General features: G+C 51.0%; 1 protein-coding gene across 3 annotated transcripts in view; it reads left to right on the top strand.

Annotated features, from left to right (window-relative positions):
- The window catches only part of Kcnip3 (potassium voltage-gated channel interacting protein 3), a 72,560-nt gene extending 55,005 nt beyond the window's left edge, over positions 1–17,555 (top strand). For 2 of the 3 annotated variants that reach the window (XM_052723080.1, XM_052723082.1), the window contains exons 3-9: positions 7,886–8,010; positions 8,434–8,503; positions 8,744–8,814; positions 13,571–13,678; positions 14,039–14,143; positions 14,778–14,840; positions 15,641–17,555. In XM_052723080.1, coding sequence (XP_052579040.1) covers positions 7,886–8,010; positions 8,434–8,503; positions 8,744–8,814; positions 13,571–13,678; positions 14,039–14,143; positions 14,778–14,840; positions 15,641–15,688 — 590 coding nt within the window. In that variant the 3' untranslated portion in view covers positions 15,689–17,555. The remainder of the gene's footprint in view (positions 1–7,885; positions 8,011–8,433; positions 8,504–8,743; positions 8,815–13,570; positions 13,679–14,038; positions 14,144–14,777; positions 14,841–15,640) is intronic. The other variant, XM_052723079.1, reaches the window with a different exon arrangement.
- The last annotated feature ends 4,450 nt before the right edge of the window (positions 17,556–22,005 follow it).

The following is a 22,005-nucleotide window of genomic DNA, read 5'->3' as shown; positions in this document are numbered from 1 at the left end:
GGGACTCCGGACTTTTTAAAACATGAAGAAAAGCTTCAGGACTAGGGAAATTGGTGAAGTATTTGACCTGAAAGCATGAGGCCCTGAATTCAGTCGCCTAACAAACAAAGATCAGCAGAGTAGCATGAGTCCCAGTGTTGGAACAGACACAGGAAGGTCCTTGAGGTTTACGGAGGCCTGCTGGGAGGATTCTAGCTGTCCTGGGGCTCTGGTCATCAGTGGATGCACTGATGGGCAGTGTGGGAGAGACACTGGAGTTTGAACGACACAAAACCCATATAGCTATATGCTTGTCCTTCTGAGTAACCCTAACCTCAAGGCCCTTCTTCCCCTACCCTGGCCCATCTAGTGGCTGGGAACTGCTTCTTTCTTGACATTTCTTGTTGTGACCAAACATTTGGGGGGGGGGGCACTCATCCAAATCACAGCAATGATATCCAGGATATCCTGTCTCCAAATCTGGCCACATAGAGCATTAGGGCTTGGGTAGAGCATTCAGTCCATACACAGAAAGCAGAAATAGGCATATGCCAGCAAGTCACAGCCAACCCAAGGTGTAAGACCAGGATGGGGGTAGAGAGCAGTGGGGTTGTCCCTCCGAGAAGGTGACTGGCATATGAGCAGAGGCCCAGTGGGGGTAGGATGCCTGGTAGGTTTTATGGACATGGGAAAGTATAGCTGAGTGGAGAGAGGGAGAGGAGAGAGATGTCAGAGGTGAAGTCTGAGCTGGGGGACGCTGGGAGGGGACACCAATTGATTTTGTAGTAGGCTTGAGGCAGGTTAGGAGCAAATGTGTTTCCAGAAGCTTCCTCTGGCATTCTAAGAAGAAGAAGCTGCATGGTCAAAGGCAGAGCAGCCTAACCATAAAATGGTGGTTGGGATCCTGAAGAGAAGGGAAGGAGTCAACCAGGGCATGAGCATTTCTCTGTCTCTCTGTCTCTCTGTCTCTCTGTCTCTCTGTCTCTGTCTCTGTCTCTCTGTCTCTCTCTCTCTCTGTCTCTCTCTCTCTCTCTCTCTCTCTCTCTCTCTCTCTCTCTCTCTCTGTGTGTGTGTGTGTGTGTGTGTGTGTGTGTGTGTGTGTGTGTGTGTGTGTGTGTTTTCACATCTGGAGGACAATTTCCAGGAGTTCGTTTCTCCTTGCCTTATGTGGGTCCAGGCCTCTGCCCCAATTAGTGCTGATTTCAGATGTGCAGTGATATCACTGGTCCATTTCCATCTTCGATGTTAACTCTGTCACTTCCCTTTTACCCCTGGGTCTTTAGTCATCTGGCTGTGTGCTAGAATCCAGATGTGTGTAGCTTTGTTCTCTGTATATGGATCCCAGTTTCTAATGCTCCCTACTAAACAAATTGTGAAATCCCCTTAACACTTCGGAGCTCCCTGGGCAGCTGGTTGGTGGGTTCACCATATCACAGGCACACAGTGTTCTCTGTAGTGGCTGTGCCATACACAGACAGGGTAGATTTCTAATAGGAAAAACTCCTTACGCAGACTGAGTTTATCAAGGTTCTAGAAAAATCCAACTGGATTTCAGTGTGTGTGTGTGTGTGTGTGTGTGTGTGTGTGTGTGTGTGTGTGTGTGTATACGTACATGGAAACTAGAGGTCAACCTCAGATGTTATTCCTCAGGGGTCAGCCACCTTGTTTTTGAGATAGGGTTTCTTATCAGCCAAGTAGGTTAGACTGGCTGGACAGGGGGTCCCAGGAATCCCACTGTCTCCCCCTCCTAGCACTGGGATTACAAGCCTGAGCCATCTCACTCGTCTCTTAATGTGGGTACTGGGGACACAACAATCACTTTACCAACTGAGCCATCTCCCCAGATCCCACCCTGGAATTTTTTATTGGAATTCATTGACTATGCATGTATATAACTTTAAGGAGAAATGGTGTGTTTGTAATATTATCCATCTCTATAATATTATGTTACTATCGCGTGGCCCTACACAGCAGGGACGTCCATCTGTCTGCAGAGGTCCCTTAAGTCTCCCTTACTGCTTCAGTGTCTTTGGGTTGTGCTGCTCGTGTGGGTGTTACCTCTTATTTTCAGTGTGTTTTCGGGGTGGCTATTACTGGTGCAGAGGACTGCTATTGACTTTTCAGGAATTCATCTCCTCCTCCTCCCCATCTTCTTCCTCCTCCTTCTCTTCTGCCTCACCCTCCTCAGTCCTCTTGACATGGGCTGACATAGCTCAGGTTGGCCTTGACTTGTTATGTAGCCAAGGCTGGCCCTGAGCTCCTGATCCTCCAGTCTCTGCCTCCCAAGTGCTGAGATCACAAGTGTACACCACTACATTTGGTTATCAGTAAGATTTTCATAAATTTTCCCTTCTTATAATCCCCAGATCTTAATTATCATACACTTTATCATAAAATAAACCACAGTGGAGCACAGCTGGCTAGCATTTGGGTCATGACCCTGTATCTGTCTTCTGGAGTGAAATGGCATCCCTCCTAATGTCGCTGTTACAAGGTTTGGAGATCAAGATTACCATGTTGGGTGGTGTGAGGATCACTGGTGGTCCTTTGAGAACTGACTGTTTGCTTGGCTTTTAAAGTGCCAGGGACAGGGACACTTTGTCCCCTGTATCTGGTTTCTCTAGACACAGTCTCGCCGAGTAGCCCGAGCTAGCCCCGGACTCTCTGCCTTCCTGGTTGGCCTTCACAACCCTTCAGCCTCACAGTCTGCACACTCTCCCCCACATCACAATGCCTGGCTTTGTCATTTTAAAAAGGTGTTCATTTTCAGCCTCTTCTCTCTCTCCTCCCTGTCCCCCTCCCCCGCAGCCACCTGTGACTTCAGCTCCAGGGCATCTGGGCCCTTTTCTGGCCTCTGTGGGCACCTGCACACACATGGCACACACATGCACAGGCACATGGCAGATCGTCCCAGACCTGTTTGGTCTTCACAGACTTAGTTTTAGGCTTTGTCCATGAACATCTGTGTTTTCTCTTCCTTAGACCTAAAACAGTGGTTCTCAACCTTCCTGATGCTGCGACCCTTTAATACAGTTCCTCATATTGTGGTGACCCCTCCCAACCATAAAGTTGTTTTGTAGCTACTTTTTAACTATAATTTTGTTACCATTATGAATTGTAATATAAATATCTGAATACAGGATATCTGACCCACAGGTTGAGAAGCAAATTGTCTTAAACTGGGGCTCACAGCCCATACTGGGTCATGTTACTAAATGTGGAGTTGAGAAAAAGCTGCCTCAGTTTAACATTTTGAGATGGCTTTGTGTTGCTATGGACAAATAGATCCTTGCTTGTTTTTAATAAAGAATATTGTTCTTTCATAATGAATGGGCCACATATCCATGCTTTTATTGACTGGGCAGCTTTCAGTTTTATTGCTGAAAACATTAATAAGAATAAGGCTTCTTTGAATAGCTGTGCACAAGTCTTCCTGTAGACTTTGTGAATCCCCATTTACCCCATGTGATTATGGCCCTAAGTTTGATAAGCGTTTCCTAAGAAATTGCCAAGCAGTGGCCCATTGAGTATACCATTTTATATACTTGCCATAACAGTACACAAGCTCCCAGGAGATTCACACCCTCACCAACACTCACTGCATCCATCTCATGGGCATGACAGATGATTGGACGAATCACCATTTACATTGGCTCATTTGCATTTCTTTGATTGATGGGTCGGTGCTGAGGGCAGTCCTTCTTGTACTGACCGTTTATAGATCTTTCGGGGAAGGTGGAGTTATCAGTTATATTATCGTTGGCTTGCAGAACTTCGTTACATGTTCTGGAGATGAGCCCTCATCAGATATATGCACTAGAAATATGTTTTCCCAGCCTATGATTTCCTACTGGATTTCTTAATGGCTTTATAGGTTTTTGTCTGTATTTATTTGTTTAATTGTTTCTTGAGCTCAATTCTTATTTTTCTCTATCATTATCACTTGTTGTTTTTGTTGTTATTGTTTGTTTGTTTGGAGACGGGGTCTGGAACTGTAGCCTAGTCTGGCTTTGAACTGGGGACTACCCCCCTGCAGCAGGCTCCTGAGTGTTAGGATTACAGACTGTGAGTCACCAGGCCTGGCTCAGCTCAAGTGCTACTATATTTTTGTTAATGGCCTTTCTTCTGTTTACCTTGAATTTCTAAATTATTTTGTTATACGTGTGTGTGTGTGTGTGTGTGTGTGTGTGTGTGTGTGTGTGTGTGTGTGTGTGTGTTTTCTTGTGGGTACACATGCCATGGTGCATGTAGAGAGGTCAGAGGACAATTGATGGGAGTCAGTTCTCATCTTCCACTCTGTTTTCCTGTGCTCTGTGTACTTCAGGACAGTGCACAGGTTCGTGGCTTCCGGGCAGTTCTGTCTCCACCACCACCCCACCTCCTCACCATAGGAGCGCTAGAATTACAGAAGAACGTTACACCACATCTGACTTTATCTGTGGGTTCCCAGGAGCCAAACTTAGGTTGTCAGGTTTGCATTGCAAGTGTCTGTACCCAGGGGACCCCTCACTGGCCCCACACATCTGTTTTTACCTTGAGAAGGAGCTCCGGTCCTCATGCTTTCACAGCAAGTGTTACCAACTGAGGTACCTTCCCAGCTCCTAAAAGGCTTCGGTGTAAGAGTCTGTATCACTGCTTTTCATCCAGCTCTCTCCTCCTCCTCCTCCTCCTCCTCCTCCTCCTCCTCCTCCTCCTCCTTCTGAGATAGAATTTTACTCTGTAACCTAGAATGGCCTGGAACTCTCCTAGCAATCCTCCTGCCTCAGTTTCCTGAATGCTGGGATTACAGTCGTGAGCCACTGTGCCTGAGTACCTATCTTCCTCCTCCTCCTCCTCCTCCTCCTCCTCCTCCTCCTCCTCCTCCTCCTCCTCCTTTCTTCTTGATTTTTCGAGACAGGGTTTCTCCGTGTAGTCCTAGCTGTCCTAGAACTCACTTTGTAGACCAGGTTGTCCTCGAACTCACAGAGATCCGCCTGCCTCTGCCTCCCAAGTGCTGGGATTAAAGGCGTGTGCCACCATGCCTGGCCTGATAGAAGAATTTAAAGGCTATGATATTCTCTCTGGGCACAACTTTACCCACACTCAGCAGATCTTGACAGCCCATGTCTTCACTATCACTCAGTTCAAACTTTACTTTCTCCAACCTGTGGGCTCATTACAAGTGTATTGTTTCATTTTCAAACACTTAAGATTTTTCTAAACATTTATTTGGATTTTAACTTATTGCTGCTATGGTCAGATCCATTTTATGTACCAGCATCTGGTATATCCTGGCAACCACAGGGTAGGCTTTTGAAAAGAATGTATGTTCTACAATCTCTGTATAGTGTTCTATAAATATTAATTAGATGAAATTGGTTGATAGTGGCTTCTGAATCTTTTATATCTACTTGTGCCAGTTGCTGAAAAAGAATGTTTATATCTTCAATTATGGTTGTGCTGTATCTGTTCCTTCCTGTGGTTCTGATTTTTTATTTACTTATTTACTTTGCTTCAGATATTTAACAGCTATGTTTAAGTGATGCAGTATATTCTGTATTGTTCTGTTCTGTCTTCGGGATGAAATAATCTTCTCATCATGGAATTTCTGAGTTTCTTATCCTTTCTCCCCGCTTTTATTCTAGCCCGGCCTGTGCTTCTGTACTCAGGATATTGTTTCTGTAGAAAGCATGTTACTAGGCTACTCAGGATATCGTTTCTGTAGAAAGCGTGTTACTAGGCATTTTTATAACCCAGTCTAAAAAGTCTCCCTCCTCACGAAGGCAAGCCCTTCATTCCAGCATCCATGCTGCTCTGCAGCTCACACGGAAGGCTCCTCCCTGGGGTGTGTCCTCCACATCTGTCTGCCCATCCTGCTATGAGAGACAAAGATGTCTCTAGCTCCCCATCTGATTTAAAAAAAAAAAAACGAAACAAACAAAAACCTCACTGCTGCTGTGAGCATCCTTGTACAGGTGGCCCTATCTGGAGACAAATCCTCTTGGGACACCAGCCAGAGTGGCATTGAAGGCTCACATGTGGCTTGTCAGGGCTTCATTGGATAGGTAGCCAGATTTACTAGGTGTCCAGGGCTTGAGTACAGATTAGTGGTAGAATGCTCACCCATTCAATGTTCACGCTGCATTCAGGTTCAGTATCACAAAAGTTTTAAAAGCCCGGGATGTCCTTATGAAGGTGGGAATGACCAGAGAGAAGGGAAAAGACATAGAGAAGAGAACTAGAAGGAGCGCCTGGGCTTGAGGACTGGGACCCACTGCCCACATGGGAGGGGTCACCTTAACTAGGGACAGGGTGCCACATCATGGAGCAGGAGGGGAAGTGTTGTTGTTGTTGTTGTTTTTACTCTTTTGGGGGGCCTGCCACCCATCTTTCAAAAAAAATCTCACGGAGATGAATTCATACTTATGAATACTGCCTAGCCTTAGCTTGCCTTAGTTTCTAGCCAGCTTCCCTTAACTTAACTTACCCCATCTATCTTTTGCCTCTTGGCTTATCCTGTTCTCTTACTTCTGAAAATCTCACTCTTACTCCGTTGCTGGTTGTGTAGCTGGGTGGCTGGCCCCTGGAGTCCTCCTCCCTCTCTGGCTCCTCCTTTTCAATCCCTCTCCCCAGATTTCTCCTTCTATTCATACTGTCTGCCTGCCAGCCCCGCCTATCCTTTCTCCTGCCTCACAATTGGCTGCTCAGCTCTCTATTAGACCATCAGGTGTTTTACACAGGCACAGTAACACGGCTTCACAGAGTTAAACAAATGCAACATCAACAAAAATAACACAGCTTAAAACAATACTCTACAACAGGGAGGCAGGCAGCTAGATGGTCTGGAAAGCACTTTGGGGAATTTGCCTTTGGCTACAGCCTCTAAATCAGTGGTTCTCGACCCGTGGGTCATGGCCCCTTTGGGGGGGTGGAACCACCCTTTCACAGGGGTCCCCTAAGACCATCCGAAAACAGATGTTTACATTATGATTCATAACAGTAGCAAATTTACAGTTATAAAGCAGCAACAAAATTTTACGGTTGGGGGTCAGCACAGTGTGAGGGACTGTGTTAAAGGGTCGAAGCCTTAGGAAGGCTGAGAACCGCTGCTCTCGATGAAGCAGAAGCACAGAAACATAGAGAAGGAAGAGGTAACGTCTTCACCTGGGACCAGGGTACGTGGTTGGCCAGGGAAACAGCCGGTGCTTCTGAGGCCCGGCCGCCCTGAGTGTGCAGGCCGCTCTGAGCATGCAGGCCGCCCCGAGTGTGCAGGCTGCCCCGAGTGTGCAGGCCACCCCGAGTGTGCAGGCCGCCCCGAGCCCCTCCAGGCAAGCTGTGTGTACAGTTTCTGACCTACCTTGTTGGTAGAGACGTGATTGTAGTACAAAGGATCTTCTACACCTGTGTTCGCAGAAGACAAGCACTTTGAGAACGTTACCCACAAGGGGTGGGCACTTGCAGTTCTCCTGTCCAGAGCTTTTACTATGTACTGTGAGCAAGATGCATGCCACTTCCGAGAAAATGTATGGGGGAGGGTCTGGTCGTTAGGAAATGTCACCGGAAGTCTCATTCTACCCCTAAGGCAGCCCTGGCACATATTCTGGTGTGTCGTTTTGTCCGTTTGTTTGAATAGAAATGGGAATAAAGACCCTGCCCCTACCCAGCAAGCTCCTCAGGCTGGGGTGGACCAAGGCTGGTGCCTTTCCCATTCCTGTGAGGTCAAGGAGGGCTACAGGAAGAGATAGTCTAAAAGTGGTAGCTTGTGGTGAGATCTTTCCCGTGTCTCCCTCCCACTCCCCTCCCCATCTGTGCATGGCGATACAGGGGAGTCACACAAGGAGAGTCCCCTATCCTCTCTTTCTGCTGTGTCCTGGTTCCTGCCCACACCACATGTCTCTCCCCCTGCTGGGTCTCTGTCCTCCTCCAGACAGCAGTGACAGTGAACTGGAGTTGTCCACAGTGCGCCACCAGCCAGAGGGCTTGGACCAGCTGCAGGCCCTGACCAAGTTCACCAAGAAGGAGCTGCAGTCCCTTTACCGAGGCTTCAAGAATGTGAGTGCCCCTGTGTCCCCAGTCCCCATTAGAGCCTCGAGAGAGATCCCGACCCACCTTCCTGTTTCCTAACCAGGAAATGGGGTCTTTGCAGGACTTGTATGTAATGGAAGAGCTATTTGGGGGGTGGGGTTCAACATGGATGTTGTGAAAGCCACCATGCCCTTCTGTGACAGCCTCCAATGCTGGACCAGTAGGGACAGCATCGGCATGAAGGGAGCAGCCCCCGCAACCCCGTCTACCCTGCCTTCTGCCTACCCTACAAAAGGCTTCGCTAGCCCAGGGCTCAGAGGGGCAGGCAGATTGTGCCTCTGGTAGTGGGCACCTCATCCTTCCAGAGGGTGGAGAGAGGTCAGCCCTGTGGAGTCAGGCATGGAGCCAGAAGTGGCCAAGGCCACTGAGAGGTGTGACTTCTCCCTACAGGAGTGCCCCACGGGCCTGGTGGATGAAGACACCTTCAAACTCATTTACTCACAGTTCTTCCCGCAGGGAGGTGAGTCCAAGGCCAGGCCTCCCCGACTGCTTCCAGGCCCTGACTATGCCCCCTTTCTGGGGAGGGGACCTTGGGACCATTTCTACCTTCCTAGCCACCCCTTCCTCTTTGGAGGGCCTGATGCTGCTTCTGACCGATCAGAGGGGAACCCCCACTGGGCATGCGCTCCAGGCAGGACTGTGTGAGACTGGAACAGACTTCCAGATAACCCAACTCTAGTCTTGCCCTTTCTCCCCCCAGACGCCACCACCTACGCACACTTCCTCTTCAACGCCTTCGATGCGGATGGGAACGGGGCCATCCACTTCGAGGTAGGTCCCCGCTGACCCCTGTGTCCTGCCCCCGTGGTCTTCGGAGTGGTCCCCTCAACCCCAGTACCAACTTCTTAGGGCTGTTGAATGAGTCAGACTCGATCCTGGGCAGAGCCTTCCACATGTCACTCAGGACACAAGGAGACCGATGGCCGGTGGCTAGCTTTCTCTTCCATTCTGGGAGTTTGCCTCCAATTTCGTTAGCCAGCCAGGGAAGCTGCCAGGACTCCCTCAGCTAGCAGTGACCCGACGCAAGTCTACACCTTTGAGGTCAAGGATGTTTAACACTGTACTTATCATGTGTTTGGGGAGGGGCACGCGCCACAGCAGGTGTGTGGAGGTTAGGGGACGGCCCTCAGGAGTCAGCTTCCATCCACCGTGTGGGTCCTGGGGATCGAACTCAGGTTGTCGGGTTTGGCGGCAAGCGCCTTTAACGGCTCACCAGCCCTTGTTTTTGTTTCTTTGAAACCAGGTTTCTCTGTACAATCCAGACTGGCCTCAAACTCGTAATCCTCCTGCCTTAGCCTCCAGAGTGCCGGGAACACAGCCATGAGCTACCACGCCTGGGTCTCAAATGCCTCAAAGTGGGGTTTCGAGTCACTGTTCCCTGACCTTATTACTAAGCAAGCAGGTCAGAAACACTCAGAACATGTTGAGTGGGCTTGAGGCCTCCAGGTTGTCATCCCAGCAGGACACCATGAGTGAGGGCCAGTGTTGCTCAGAGTGGGGAAGGAGAAGCCAGAACCCCCCACATCGCTCCAGACAGCCTGGGCTCCCCAAGAGCAGTGGTATCATGGGTTACTCCCAGGGCTGGCCACATGCCGTCATTTGAGACAGGCCCCATCTGTGGAGCCCAGGTCCCTAAAAATAGCTGCAGGAGAAAAGCTGAAACCTCTTCAGAGAGGACCTCACTGAGAGCTAGCCTGATCGATACGTGCCCCAGCTTGGCTTCCAAGGCCAAGGACGGCCAGCAGGAAAGCGGTCTAGCAAGCACACAGCTCCAAAAGGCCATGGACAGCCAGGCCGGGGTAATAATAACTCGTCAATAATGCCACTGGGTTATTTTTACACAGCACCAGCCACAGTGATACACCGGATGGGCCTGGGAGCCTGGGCTCAGCTCTGTGACCACAGCCCCCACGCCCACCAGAAGGGCCATTGCCTCTGTATACACACGGTATAGTTACCACTTATTTTCATTAACACCTGAGGCACCGAAGTCATTGCACAAAGAAAACACAAGGCGAACAGGGAGCTAGCCGGGAACTGTGTGGCCTCCCCAGGCTTCCCCTGTGGCCAGTTCCTGAGGTTCCGCCCTGGGACCACAGAGCCTCTTGGAGAAGCATGGAAAGGAATCCAGAGAGAGGCACCCAGCCACGACCATGTAGGGGAGCTTTACCTATCCATCAACAAGCCATTCGGTCATCTTCAGGACCCTTTTGTGAGTCCATGGACCAGGAAGGTCATGGTGCCCGCCCCCTCCTGTGATCACCACTTCCTGTCCCTGTGGACCCTTCCTAAATGACATAGAGAGGGATCTTGGGGTAGGTGATGTGTCTGGGAAGCAGGGCACATCAGTGGCTGAGATGGGACCTCTGGCACCTTCTCGGGTCATTCAGCACTGATACCTTCCGGAGTCTTCCACACACTTCTCTATGTGTGAAATGAATCTCTTTGGCTTCAGTCCCCTGAGGAACTTCCTTGTGGCATTCTGCTCTGGGAAGCTTTCTACAGGAAGCAGGGGGCGGGGCACATATTTCTACTGCTCCATCCTCGGTGTGCCCCCGGGCCAGGATCCCAGGAGTCTAGGATGATCCTTTCAGGTGGGTGGACAGTGCTCTCTGGAAGATACTTAGCCCAACTCAACATCTCAGAACCTTCCCTCTGCCAAAATAATAATAATTATATATATATATAACTTCTCACCCTTGACAAAATGAAGGACAACAGCAGAGGCAGTAAAACTGTCAAGCTGCAGCAGAGCCAAGCGGATGTGGTCCCAGGTCCCTCCTGCCTTCCTCCACCTGCTGTGGACAGTGCTGAACGTGGGTGTGCCTTACCAGTTCATGCCACGAAGGCCCTTTCTAATTCAGCTGGTTTATCTTACCAGAGAAGTACAGAGCTTTCCAAACACTTCAGTAACTGTGGGTGACTCCCGGGTACCCAGCTTGGAAATGGCATTGGACAAGCTGCTCGTTTGGAAAGTGGAGCTATCACGTGTCTGGAGGGTGTGGCCACCTCTTTGTACTGTATCCCCAACCCTATAATGGCTTCCATGTTACTGACCAAGTTGGCCTCCCTAATATGGTGTGAACTGTCATCTCAGGTTTCTTAGCAGCTTCTTTATGTTCATCTTTGGGATCTTGACTTGGAAACCTGAATAAGTCCTGGGTGCCTCTTTGGAGCTTACACCTTGGAGCCTGGAGTTAAGACTGGTGGTGATCACACGTGAAATTATGCTGCTTGACAAACGAGGCCCTCCGGTGGCCTTGCAGGGACAGTTCTCAGTCCTCTGTTAGCTGCGGGCTGTGTGGCAAAATGCAAGGTTTCTAGAAGATAGGAGAGTGATTGCGCCCCCTCGTGGTCTACTTGAGAAGGCTCGCATCCAAACGACACCACACCCCTCAGCCTCCTACAGGGAAGGCCTGTAGAGTGGGCAATGTGGAGGTGGATTGTCAAGGCTTCAGGGATGACTTTGAATCTCCCTTGCTTGGGTAAACCACACCCACAAGCTTAGGAGTGTAAGAAATCCCACCTCGTTTCTCCTTTGAATTTTTTTTTTCATGACTTCCAAGGCCAGTAGACTGACAGGGCAGACTTTGGGAAAACTGGGTGACCCCCTACACCAAAAGCTTTAGGCCCAAAGTCTCCTTGTAACACGTTTCCACAACTCCTCGTTTAGATTTGGTGTCTTACGACTCCCTGAGCACACACTTTTCCCTCCTTCTCTTGACACCTGACTGCAGGAGTCAGGTTGTCATGTGACTCAGTGAAAGCTCTCCAGCTCCATCAGACCCGCCTTGGACCTGCTTTCTCTTCCCCCTCCCCAGGTCAAGTCCCCTGGACTGGGGGCTCCCTAAACATCTCCCTGGCTTTGCTCTCTTTTCAAGGGTGCATCTCCCAGCAGCTCCTTGGAAGGAGTGTGTGGGAAGTGATAGCCACTGGGTATCCCCCGGAAATACCTTTTCCCTTCCTCTCTTTCGCCTGCTGCATGGATAGAACTCCAGGGAGGGTGTTTCTCAGGCACCATTCCCCCAGGGCTACTGTTCAACAAGCCATCAGATGACTCTGATCAGGTGTGTGGGACCTTATTGACAAGGATGGATGATTGATGGATGGATGGATGGATAATTGATATTGATTGGTTTCTCCCAGTTGGCTTTGTGTTTCTCTCTGGAAACCCTCTCTTGGCTAAGCCTCCCCAGGAATGCCTGTGCCGTGGGTTCAGCTGTAGCTGATCTCACACTGTGCCACTCGAAGCGGGGGGGGGGGGTGGGGGGGGTGGGGGGGGGGTGGGGGGGGTGGGGCCTGGGAACTTAGCTTTGCCTTCTGGGAAATCTTTCCCGATTTCTCTGACTCACTTTGCTGCATTTTCTCTGGTTCTGCCTGGAGTTTCTGTCCTGGTACTCACTGTCCCCCGGGATCTCTCTCTCTCTCGATCTCTCTCTCTCTCTCTCTCTCTCTCTCTCTCTCTCTCTCTCTCTCTCTCTCTCTGTGTGTGTGTGTGTGTGTGTGTGTGTGTGTGTGTGTGTGTGTGTGCGTGTGTGTGTGTGTCCACGTGCATTTCTTGGAAGACCCCACTTGCTCCTCCAAACCTTTTCGCATTTTTGATCCCTACCAACTAGCAAGCTCTTTCTGGTCATGGATTATTCCTCTGTCTTCTTTTATAAACAGTGTCCTATGTTTTTGTGTAAGGCATGCCAGGTTTCTAACCTCTGCATCTCCTTGTTTTCGTTATGTTTTTTTTTTTTTTATTCCTTCTGGAATGTTCTGTTCCTTACAAATGGCTATTCTGTTTCCCTTGGTCTCTCCTTGTCCTATGGGCTTCCTTGTGGCCAGAGAGTCTAACCTGGGAGTGGGGACCGAGTCCTTTGAGGCTCAACCCTGTCCCTCTGCAGCCTCCATTGGCAGTTCCCCAGGATATTCCCTTCCTTTCAGAACAGCCAAAGAGGACCCCGTGGTGGGGAGGGGAAGAGGGCTTGCTTCTCATGCCTTCCAGCTGGAATTTGTACACAGCAATTGTGTGAACATTCGCATCTTGTCATTTTATCTGTCACATCCCACAGGTGACAGTAGCTGACCAGACTGAACACTGTGCACTTAGCTTGTTAAGCTAAAAGGGTTCAAGGACCTTTGACTTGTAGACGCTTCATGGACTAAAGTAGAACACTCCCCTGTGCTGAAGGAGCACCCCAGACAGCAGAAATACATGAAATGAGCACAAGCCACCAAACCAACAGTTAAGTCTCTGCTTGACTCAATGTTGACTACCATGCACACACACACACACACACACACACACACACACACACACACACACACACAGAGTTATGCATGTGCTCACACACATAAGGACACACAACCTCACACACATGCGCACACACCCACATGCTGACCACCTGAAGGGACACATCTGCCACTCGACTGTGGAAGACCCTCATTTGAAGGAAGGTGACTTTCAGTGGGAGTCACATGGTGAGCTGGAAAGGGAACCCCAGCCATGGCTGCTGCTCCTCACCCTCCCTCTCCTCTACAGGACTTTGTGGTCGGGCTCTCCATCCTGCTCCGAGGGACAGTCCATGAGAAGCTCAAGTGGGCCTTCAATCTCTACGACATTAACAAGGATGGTTACATCACCAAAGAGGTACTGGGTTGGCAGATCTGCCTTTCCTTCCTCTCCTGATGCCACTAGCCTGGTGATTCTCAGCCCTGCCTTGTGACCTGGCCACCCAGTCCCACAGACAGTCTGGTTTGGCCCAAACAGTTTTATCTTAAACAGTCGCTATAGCTTCTTGTTTGGAAGACAGGTGCATAAAAAAAAAAATCTATCTCCAGTTTCTCTTGGGAGTCACTGGATAGGAGGAGCCAGCTCACTCTCTGTAGCTCCCAGGCACCTCAAATGCACTCACCACTGCCCTGGTGGTAGCTTGGCCCTTGGAGGTAACACTCAAGACCCTCAGGCATCCATGCAGTGGAAGCAGCTCATGCAGCCTCTGTCCTCCAGGAGATGCTGGCCATCATGAAATCCATCTACGACATGATGGGCCGCCACACCTACCCCATCCTGCGGGAAGACGCACCCCTGGAGCATGTGGAGAGGTTCTTCCAGGTATGTGAGCCCTGATCTTTGATGGGGGGGGACAACCCTAGTGAGCCTCTTACCCTGGTTGAGCCTTCAGCCAATGCCAGTGAAGAGATGGGGTTGGGCTCCCCACCCTAGCTGATGGTCAGAGTCCCTTGGGGAGTGAATGAAGCCCAGGCCCTCTCCCAGTGAACTTCCTCTGGAAAATGAGGTACTCTGGGCTCCCAGGTGCAGAGGCAGCTGGCACCTACACAGGGTCCAGTGTTTTAGTACCTTTGGGACATATTTGGAGCAAGCTCCCTCCTCACACCCTACCTGAGTGGTATTGAAGTTGCCTCCATTCTGAAGGGGCTGGAGGAACCAATGGTTTCCATTTCATCGGGGTCATCCAGTGCCTCTGAAGTGCTGGCTCCTGTTCCAAAGTTGAGGGATTAGGCAGGCACAGAAGGAATGCTGGGAAGCTAAGCTAAGGTGAGCCAGCAGGGAGCCCCCTAAGCAGGCCACCTGAGGAGTCACCAAGGGTAAGGTTGGCAGGAAAGGGTGGGAAATAGAGGGGCCAGTAGAATTGGAGGAAGGCATTCACCCCACCCCTGCAGTGTGCTCAGGCTGGACTAGGGGAAGGCCCTAAGGGAGATAGGCTCACCTTGGACATGGCTTGCAGAAAATGGACAGGAACCAGGATGGAGTGGTGACCATTGACGAGTTTCTGGAGACCTGTCAGAAGGTAGGTGGCTCCAGATGTTGGGCTTGGAGCCTCTGTGGTCTCTCTGTCTCTGTCTCTTTCTGTGTCTCTCCGTCTCTGTCTCTGTCTCTTTCTGTGTCTCTCCGTCTCTCTGTCTCTCTCTTTGTGCGTGCGTGTGTGTGTGTGTGTGTGTGTGTGTGTGTGTGTGTGTGTGTGTGTTTCTCTCTCTTCCCCTCCCTCCCTCCTCACACACAGGATCCTGTTCCTGCCAGGGTGCATGGAGGATGCCATTAGCTGTCCTCGGGCCCCACTTACTGGGAAACTTCCATCTTTCCTGAGTCCATCTCCTCGCTGTCCCCTCCTTCACCCAGCCCTGACCCCCCCCCCCCTCAGCTTTTCTCATGGTATCTCCAATCAGAGAGCAAATGTGGGGTCAGCAGGAGGGTGATTAGCCCAGTGCCCGTCCCCCAGACAGAATCACACTAAGGGAAAGGTACCTAGAGCTTTCTTGGCTCTGCTGCTGAGCCTCCTCTGAGTCCTTGGGGACAGGAAACACACGCCACTGCCTCCTGCCTCTTGATCGCCCCTGGTCCCTGACCTGATTTGGAGCCAGGAGGGTTTTGTGCATCAGTGATGACCAGACCCTGCTATCCATCCCTAGGGGTGACAGGCTGCACCCTGCCACTTGGACACTGGGACCAGCTGCTCCCCACTTCTCTGCTCCTCGGGATCCCATCTACCCAGTGAGGCATAGTCCCGGACAGGAATCTGCAGTCAGTCAGGGTTGGGGAATACCACTGCCCTGCCCCAGATCCTGACCAGCCTCTCCTTTCTTCACACAGGATGAGAACATCATGAGCTCCATGCAGCTGTTTGAGAACGTCATCTAGGACATACGGGAGGGACCCTGGGTGGGTCATTGCTTCTCAGCCTGGAGAAGCCTCAATCCTGCCTCATATGAGCAGCCTCTATGAGAAACATTTTTCTAATATATTTGCAAAAACTGAGCAGTTTACTCCCAAGACAGACACACAGACACAGTCTCTCCATCACACACACATACACACACACACACACACACACACACACACACACACACACACACACACACACGGTTCCTCTGGCTTGGCAGAGGAGGTGGCAGCCAGAAGGCACCCTTGGCCATTCCCAGGTCAATATATGAGGCTGCCTCTGGGGTGGCCATCCCTGGATGTTACCCAGAAGGAGCTCAGAGTCCAAGAGTGCCTGATCTACAAAGCGAAGGTCCTTTGTGTCCTTTCTACCACTGGGGAGACCAGGCTACTCACTGCCCATGGACCCATGTCCCTAGGAAGTTCCCAGAAACCCTGCAGGGGCCAAGAGAGAAGAGGTCTGAGGAGGGGAGAAATAATGATAGAAGCTGAACCTGCAGCTTCATGCTATGCTTGTCTGGGGTCCTGGAACCCCAGTGCCAGGTCACCTATTGTGGGGTGAGCATAGATCATGAGGGGCCACTGGGCTATGTCCTTTAAGAGCAGGGCAGGATCGAGATTTTTGGAGAAGCTGGGGGAACAATTTGTCCACACTATTGGGTGATGGACCAGACCATCAACTGGCCAACGGGAATGTGGTGGGCAGAGGTCTCCCAACACCCAGCACCAGGCTGGCCTCTCCAAGGTCCTCTTTGGTTCTAGGGGTTCGTCACCTGGCTCAGGGACTGATAACTAGGGAGCTGGACTGTAATGGGAAAGGCCTGGTAGGGGGCATCCCCCTCCTCTTCCCTGGCAACTTGCCACCCAGTTCCTTGGCACAGTGGATCGGCCATAGCTCTGTGGTGGCCCTTGAACAGGCTCATCCCGACCCATACAAAAAGCACAAACACCCTAGCAGATCAGGCCATGCCCACAAGGGGAAGCAGGTTGGGGGAAGCCTGGGTCCCCACAGCCCTGACTCAGTGGCCTGAGGAAGACGCTCGGAATCCATCCTGTGCCTCAGAGCCTTGGGGTCTCACAGATCTTTCCCAGCCTGGCTCGCCAACATTCTAAAGCACAAACCCGAGGACCGTGCTCACCTGGGCTGCACCCCGGGGATGGGAGCCCCCATCAGCTCTAAGCTGAAGCTAGCCATAAGGGATGGGGACCTGTGACCAGGCAGCAGGTCCACAGACCCTCAGGAGGAGAGAGCTGCTCCTGCCTGCCCAGGCCTCCCCCATAAGGGACCATGTCCCAGGTAGCATGTTCCCCCAATGGAACATTCCCACAAAATACATTCCATCAGCTGTAGCCCAGTCTCTGCTCAGGCCCAGCTCTGAGAGTCAGTGGGTGTTCCCCCAGAAGGCCAGCCCCAGGAAAAGGGAGGTCCTTAGAGGAAAGGCAGGGTGACAGTGGCCCCCATACACAGGTGGACCCCCATCTCAGGGCTGCACTGACCCCCATCTCCATCCTAACTGGGGGCTCCCATTACCCCATCTAGAGACCATCAGCTTTCCCTGGCTCAGGGACCTCCCCTACCCCAGCCTGGCCCTTCCCAATGGGGTTCCTGTGCTTGTGAGAAGCCAAGGCCACAGGAGAAGGTTACCACTCTAACTGACCCCACCCCCTAGCCTCTGGCTGCACGCCCACCTAGGAGGGGTCTGTCCCCCTGGCAGGGACATAGACTGGCCGCATGTCTGCATGGCAGAAGTGTCTCTCTTGGGTGCAGCCTGGGAGAGTGGTTCCTGTCTCAGCGCCCACCAATATCCAGTCCTATATATTTTAATAAAATAAACTTGATAAAGGAGATGGACTCTCTTCGGGTTTATCTGAACTGTCAATCAGTCGGTCCCTCCCTGCTGCTGCTAACTACAGTTCCTGCCCAGTAGCTTGATGGTGAACGCTGGCAGATGGCTTTGAGGGAGGAAATATCCAGAAACCCTCAGACTCCCAGTGTGACATCAGGAGAGGGGAAAAAGCATGCACCAAGGGCCCTGGGGACCTCCGATGGGTATCTGTTCCAGCCCTGGAGCTGGGAACACACAAGACTGTAGGGCACAGCGACTTTCTGCGATGTCATTTATATTTCATCTCCAGATCATTTTTCTTCCCGATTCCAGAAAGTTACTCCTGGGTGTCCTTTGGCAAGGGAAGGCAGGTCATGTGGAAAGGAAGCAGGAAAGAGATGGCAGTGTAGCTTGGACTGTAGAGTACTTACCTGGCATTCATAGAGTCCTGAATTTGATCCCTAACATCACGTAAACTGGGCATGGTGCCACATGCTTGTAATCCCAGCCCTCAGGAGGTAGAGGCAGAAGGATCAAGGATCAGCTGCATGGTCAGTTTGAGCCCAGCCTGGGCTACATGAGACTTTGTATATTTGTGTGTAGCATAACAGAGAGAGGACTCACTCCTGCCCGGGGGGGTGGTTGGAGCATGGTGGCCAGGTGGTTGCTTGTGACTGAACAGACAGATGCTTGGAGCAGGGAGGTGATGGGGTGGGGGGTATAGTGCCTTGCAAGTGGCCCCACTGGACAGAAGATTGATGAGTGGGTGACGGAACAAGATGAGGACTGTAAGATAATCCCCGAGGGTCCTGAGCCATTCTTAACCACACAAGGCAGCCAGTGGCACCCCATGACATTCATTGGGAACAACAGCTATAGAGTCAGTCGGCTGTATGACCCGGACAAGTCACACAATCTTAGTGCTTCACTTTCCTCCCTCATGAAACGGCACAGGAAGAGAGAGACAGAGACAGAGTCAGAGAGACAGAGAGACAGAGACAGAGACCGTGCCGCACTGCAGGTTCAGGCTTACACGAGCCCAAGGATGTCCAATCTGACAGTGGGTTCAGGCCTCTGTAAGCTGGAACACAGGGGCTCCAAAGGCTGCTTCCATGAAACGCGGCTCCTCCCTGCCTCTGCCCTCTGTCGTGAGCCGTGTCCTCCTGCCCCCGTGGGACCTTCTTTGTCTCTGAAGGACACACTCCCTAGAGGAACCAACTGCTCTAAGCACTTCCTTCTGGGTGTGCTAGTTAGCACATGTAATCTCAGCCCCTAGGATGCTGAGGCAAGAGGATTAATCCACGTGTTTGTGGACAGTCTGGGCTACGCTGACTTCCAGGTCAGCCTGGGCTAGTCAATGAGACCTGTCTCAGACAGGAAGACAAAAACTGTCCTTCCTGCTCAGTTGGGCTGTCCTCTGCCCAGTTTCTTACCAGCCTGTGGATTGGCGGCTCCTTGGGACAGATGTCAAGGCTGATCCAAGCAGCTCTGGGCAGCAGTCCCCACTCACTGGCCAGCACAGGGTTTGGGCAAGAAGGAGGTGGGTGTGGGCCACTGAACAAGAGCATCTTATCCCTGCAAGCCTACCATGAAAGTACAGAAGGATAATGTCTCCAACACACAGTTCCAGTAATTCCTAACATGGTACCATGCCTCTGAAGGCCTCTGACATCTTTGTCATGGGCAGAGGTCCCATGCTTCCACTCAGGAACTTTCTGCCTCATTCTGAATATAATGTCACTGAACCTCAATTTCCTTATCTGGAAAAAAAATCCTTGATTCATATTTTGACAATTGAGGGTTGTCTGTCTCTTTTGAGACAGGGTCTCACTACGTAGCTCAGTCTGGCCTCCTCTTCAGTGACCTCTTAATAGATGTATTTGTCCTTCCTACATGCTGACATTTTTGTATATTATTTCCCGTTCTATAGTAGCACAACTCACACTGATAAGTCATCAGATAAAGGACATTGTGACGGTCTCCAGTTTCCCTGGTCACCCCAGCTTTGGGGACCAGCCTGCTAAGGTGAGAAAGTCTATACCAGTAAGACCATAGCCAGTGATCTAATATCCACATGTCTGGTCCCTTGTACCACCCACCTCACCATCTGACCCCAACAGGAAGGGGGCCCAGAGCAAGCTCTGATGCCTGTCACCTCCCTGCCACCATGGCCCATGAAGTAGACCTCTCATGACCTTAATAACACAGTATGGGGGACCTCATCCCCCACCCCCATGGCACTCAGCCACACAGCTTCCCTAAGAAGTGGCCAGTCAGCCTTTTAGGGGCTTCTCCTGGTGACTGTTCACACAACCTGCAATCTGGTTGCACTTCCTGGTGTTGTGCCCCTATTGACCACCAGGGGGAGACGGCGCCATGTCTCTTTTCAGCGGCTCTGACTGAAAGTCCCAGGGGAAGACTTGGAAGGAAAATTGTCATTTCCTTCAAAGGACCAAAGACATTTTCCAATTTCTACTTCATCCTTCTTGGGGTTTAAAAAAAAAAATAAAAAGCGCCACTCATGGAGTGTATCAAGAAAGAATTCCATAAATGCACCCAGAGTAAACCAACCTGGGGGGGGGGGGACACCCAGCTGTGTCCTGTTTTATTAGCTAGGACACAGAGAAGCCCTCACACACATAACCACTTGGCCTTCTCTTAACTTGGGGGAAAAACATCTCAAGACTCTCCCTCATGGCTGACAGCCGGCCCCCTATGAGCCCCAGGAGGCAGGTCTGCGGGAAGGAGTGTGGAAGAGCTGAAAGGCAGTTTCTCATGGGACTGAACTTCAGAACATCCGCACCCTCCCCCTTGGAGGCAGAGTTCTTTGTGCGATCTCAGGACTCTTGAGTCTGATCTACATTGTTCGGTGACCTGGAACCTTCAGAGACATCAGCACCAGCCTTTGTCCTCCAAACCCAGGTCGCCGCCGCCGTGGCCACCCTCAGAGGCTATGCAGCAGCAGGGCCGCTTGCTCTTTGTGTCTCTCCACTGCTGGTCTGCTCTGCCTGGCTTCTACTTCCTCCCCCCCGCCCCCCCAGTGCCTCCTTCCCTGCCCTGTCAAGCTGCCGTTCCCAAACCTAAATTAAGGGAGACACTGAGCTAGTTTCCCGACCCCACCCACACACGAGGCCACAGCCTGAGGAAACCAGGGTGAATGCGCTGCACTCTCAGCCACCAGGAAACTCGGGTCTCACAGAGACACCCACCGGAAGGCAGGAAAGGAGTGCAAGACTGGTTCCGGTGATGGGCATGGTACCCGGGCCACAGGGTGGAGACGAGTGTGAGGGAGGATCCAAGGAGTCCTGCCTTCCCGAAGAGCCATGTCTAAATAAGAGCAGGCACCCGGAAGATGGTTCTAAAGGTAAAGAGCTTGCTGTGCGAACATGAAGACCTGGGTTCGGATCCCCAACACCCACATAAAAAGTGTCATGGTGCACACACATGTGACCCCAGTGCAGGAGGACAGCGAGAGCTCACTGGCCAGTCAGTGAGATCCAGGTTCAGTGCGAGACCCTGTCTCAAAAAAATGAAGTAGATCCCCAAACTTGTCCTCAGGTATTCTGTCACTCTTGGGACTCTTGCAGTCAGCGTGACATTTAATCAAGTCACCTAGAAACTGTGCTTGATTCTCTCTCTTCCTAATTTCCAATAAAACTAGATATTCAAAACTAACTCATAAACATTGCTTTGAAAATTCTCTCCATAGTCATAACAGCTACTGCCTCCTCGTAGGTCTTAGACATCACTCTGCTTGACTACAATGTCCCAGGAACTTCACGTCCCATTTGCTTCTAATTCATACGCCTCTCTACCAACAGAGCACACTCTCAAGTGACTATTCTGCCAGAACTTCGTGCTCGGGACATTTATATAACAAACACCTTCATGTTTAAAAAAGGACACATCTAAACAACACTGAAGACACTGTCCACGGTCTTTCTTCTGTGAATGGCCCTTGTCCTCCACCAAGAACGAGCATCCCTTAACTGAGACTGTTACAGTTTTATAAGTTCACTGTTGAGCATACCCAGCTCTAAAAGTCAGAAATGATAGGAAACGTAAGTGTGTTTCCTGATGGGCCAACTAAGTCCTAGGAAAAGGGAAAAGGAACGGCACCAAGTTCTGACTGTCCCCTCCCCTCAGGCAAAGCATCTCTGTGACAAGCACCAGGATCACGCTCTTTCAGGTAATCCGGGAGTTTCACTGAAGCAATACTGTAAGAAAAAGGGAATTTAAATTTTTCACATGTTTGTGAAGCTCGGAACTTAGGTTTCTAAAATTGTATAACTTGCCTCAGTCAGAGCGTTTGTCTGAATGAAGATTTAATTACAGTCACAGCGGCCATATGCGACAGGGCAGGAGTAGAGCATGTGGACCTTGAGGGCTGAAAGCCCTGAGTTCTCACTTCGCTTTTCCAGTTACTGGGACCTGAACACTGACTTGTTTGACAGAGCCAGATTCCTGTGC

Source organism: Peromyscus californicus, unplaced genomic scaffold (assembly GCF_007827085.1).
Source record: "Peromyscus californicus insignis strain IS unplaced genomic scaffold, ASM782708v3 Scaffold_7__1_contigs__length_154581171, whole genome shotgun sequence".
In the NCBI taxonomy this organism is placed as follows: domain Eukaryota; kingdom Metazoa; phylum Chordata; class Mammalia; order Rodentia; family Cricetidae; genus Peromyscus; species Peromyscus californicus.
This window is presented reverse-complemented; position numbering and strand designations above follow the sequence as displayed.